This window comes from Hermetia illucens, chromosome 6, assembly GCF_905115235.1.
Source record: "Hermetia illucens chromosome 6, iHerIll2.2.curated.20191125, whole genome shotgun sequence".
In the NCBI taxonomy this organism is placed as follows: domain Eukaryota; kingdom Metazoa; phylum Arthropoda; class Insecta; order Diptera; family Stratiomyidae; genus Hermetia; species Hermetia illucens.
Window position 1 is genome coordinate 24,513,647 of NC_051854.1, and position 3,218 is coordinate 24,516,864.

At 40.0% G+C, this 3,218-nt stretch overlaps 1 protein-coding gene across 1 annotated transcript; it reads right to left on the reverse strand.

The window, feature by feature from the left end:
• Positions 1-515: 515 nt before the first annotated feature.
• Positions 516-1,425, reverse strand: LOC119659722 (peptidoglycan-recognition protein LB-like). The gene is made up of 3 exons (XM_038067978.1): positions 1,295-1,425; positions 901-1,239; positions 516-846 (listed from the first exon to the last, which is right to left on the reverse strand). Exons 1-3 carry the CDS (start codon positions 1,326-1,328, stop codon positions 662-664), a joined length of 558 nt encoding a protein of 185 aa, XP_037923906.1. The 5' UTR covers positions 1,329-1,425; the 3' UTR covers positions 516-661.
• Positions 1,426-3,218: the final 1,793 nt, after the last annotated feature.

Consider the following 3,218-nt stretch of genomic DNA (forward strand, 5'->3'; position numbering starts at 1 on the left):
CAATCAATGAGAGGCCTCGTTAGATCTTAGATAAAGATACCTCCCTCGATAAGGTTTTTTTTAACTAAGAATCTGCACACTCTTTGCCTCTAGAGAAGGTTTACAGATCTGCAACGACCTGCAAAAACAGGGCGGTCGATGCGCCAGTTAATAATAATAATCGTTGGTGCAACAATCCATACTGGATCAGGGCCTTGAAGTATGTTAGAGCACTTCGTTCAAGACCGTAACGGTACGCTACAGTACACTGTAGGAGGCAGCATTGCGTTCACCCGAGATTATTACCCTGATCTGACTCAGGTACTCATTCACAGCTGAGTCGTCAAATCACGATCCAAATCCTACTGCCATCAGTGAGATTTTAACCGCGAGCTTCCGTATGACAGCCTTATGCTCTAACCACTCAGATATCCAGACACTCAATGGACCAGTTGCTGCTCCAAATTAGCGTGCCCCGCCATCAAGTAAATGTGGGACTCAAGAGTACTCAATCCTTAAACGAAAAAGGTTTAATATTAAGTGCTGCTTCTTTTTTATTTACATAACAGTATCACAGTCAGGTATTCACATAAACTAAGTAGGATTTCAAGTCTAGAATTCAAATCGCAGCTGTTAATAATTTTGGTTTTTTCAAATTCAGCAACTTTTACAATCGAGCCAATCAAGGTTTAGAGGTCCAATGTGACCAGGTCTTAATCTCAGCATACAATTTGTTACCAGGGCAGCTTGTGGAGGTGGCTTGCCTGTGTCCAATTAACTTATAGTCCTTAGAAAGTTTTCCAGCGGAAATAGCGGAAGCAATAAAGTTTTTGGCAGCCGCAATCATTTCATCTGGAGGACTGCTTTCTATGAAAATGTAAAACTAAATTACAAGTTACTGTTCAGTCGGTCAAAACTCACTCATAAAGTTTCCGATAAGGACAAGTCCAATACTTCTGCTGTTGTAACCTGGAGCATGAGCTCCAACAACATTGTAACCACGACCTTCGTAAATGTTGCCATCGCCACCAACTGCGAAACTGTATCCAATATCTTTCCAGCCATTGCTTTTCATGTGATAATTCTGTATGGATCTCATAGCTGCCTTACAGGGATCAGTGGTAGTACAAACCCCAGGCGAGTCAGTGTGGTGAATAACAACATAACGAATGACTCCAGAGAATTTTGTAGATCCTTTCGATGACTTAGCACCCCATTGAGAACGGCTTATAAAACTACCAAAAACTCCTTGAAGAAGGACTATAACGCAGTGTGAAGGTCAGCGGCATATAAAGGTAATCAAATAGAAACTTACCTGCCAAAATTACGACCAGAGCAATGAAATTCATCTCGAACACATGAATTTATCGAATTTGTCAGATCATGTGGAAACTTTAGGAAAAAATTCTCTTTATATAGTCGGAACTATTGCGCACGACCCTCAACAATGTCGTACTTACCCAAGAACCCGGAATTCACACTTATCTCCCACGTTATCGGAAATTCCGAAACCTGCGTTAGGAATCCGGAATGACATGGTATCCGAAAACAATGAACATGATTGAAAAATTTTTAAAAGCGAGTTCGGGCGTATATTCTTCTTTTGTTCATATCATTTGTCGAACATTTCGAAAATGACATGATCAACGATAAAATTCAAAACCTGCTTTTATTTGCGTGTTATAAGTACATAAATATCCACCTACTACTCTCTAGTCAATTCCTGGCGTCAATATTTCGATTTTTGATGAACATAAATTCGCTGAATTGGATACTCTTTTTTAACACGTTCCGAGCATTGAGTAAGAAGCTATCCTATTCACAAGTCGGTCTATTGACCTGTGTATCAAACTATCTATGAGTTTAAAGAACTAAGTACAATTACTTATGTATCCCTCCCTGAAGATCAAATATGTTCTTATATATAACTTGGAAATAAGCACAACCTCCGCATTTGAGGAAATTTCAACAAAAAAGGCTGGCACTATCATACGGAACTGTACTGGACGGCCCGCAGTCGAAGTGTTAAACTTATAAATATATTATTATTATAAATATATCCACAGTCAAAATACGGAACTAAATGCTTGAACAAGTTGAAGGCTGTATCTTCTCGAATAAATAAAATTTGGTTGATCCAATTTTCTAAATGAACTTGGCAGACAGATAGGATTTATCAGATATAGGAAAGTTTACCAAAGTAGGATTCAGCGGCCTTTTGCGGACAAGAAAATGAATCTGAATGAAACTATAAAAGGCATTGCGGCATATTCTAAAAATAGTAGAATATTGTCCATAATCCGACATTACCGTAACTTTATTTCTCTTCCCAATGATATCTCCGACGTGATTCAGTATTAAAACACCCTCCAGCTTAAAGTTTTTAGAAATAGATAGTCTCCGCAGTCCTCGTACCTCACTGAAGAAATACGCAACTCCGACAGATCAATTCATCGAGGAATTGTCTATACCTTCACAAACGGCTCTCAAACATCGTGTTGAACCTTTGGTACGTTCAGAGAAATCAGGAACTCTTGTTCTCACCTGGACAAAACAACCAAATGAACCCAAATCCTAACATAACCCTGGCAAAATACTTGTTCCAACCACCCCATCACACCCTACACGTACGATCTTTCCACTGCACCCAATCTAGAAAAACCTCTCCATACAACCCTTCAGAAGAATTCCCAACCCTTCCATTTTGTCGCAACAAATATTGTCACGGTGCGCAGGACTGGCTCTTCGCCCAAATTAGCTTACAATCTGCCTGAGTCAACAATGCTCGTATAAGCATTACAAACATTCAACAAACGCATATGTTCAACTATTTGCAAATCAGCTCCCCCCCTCCATCCTCCCCGCTCCCTCGACCAACAATTTCAACAGATTCAAAAGCCCGAACAGCAAATTTCAATATTCCTTGCAATAAATCGACAACAAGAAAAGTATCCAAAGTAAGTCAGGAAAAATTTCCTAGCCTCATTTTTAGCGCAGATCCACCAACTACGAAATCGACACTTTGCCCCTCAGGAGATCATGGACGAACTCATCCTCTAGCAGTTACTGAGACAACTAACGTCGCCCCGTGCATCCCGTCGAAATGTTACACCACTTTTGCTCTTAGTCACCTTCTCTCTCAGATTCCAATAATCCACATGTCTCAAAGGCCAGAACGATGTTTCACTGTGTAGTGAAATTCAAAACGGAAATGGGAGATAATCCCATCTGCATCAACT

What these genes read in the sequence shown, in the direction of transcription:
- LOC119659722 (XM_038067978.1), bottom strand. Translation starts at nt 1,328, where the DNA reads ATGAATTTCATTGCTCTGGTCGTAATTTTGGCAG. An exon ending in TCTGGTCGTAATTTTGGCAG is followed by an intron (nt 1,240 to 1,294) that starts GTAAGTTTCTAT and finishes ACTGCGTTATAG; the next exon opens with TCCTTCTTCAAGGAGTTTTT. An exon ending in CCTTATCGGAAACTTTATGA is followed by an intron (nt 847 to 900) that starts GTGAGTTTTGAC and finishes ACATTTTCATAG; the next exon opens with AAAGCAGTCCTCCAGATGAA.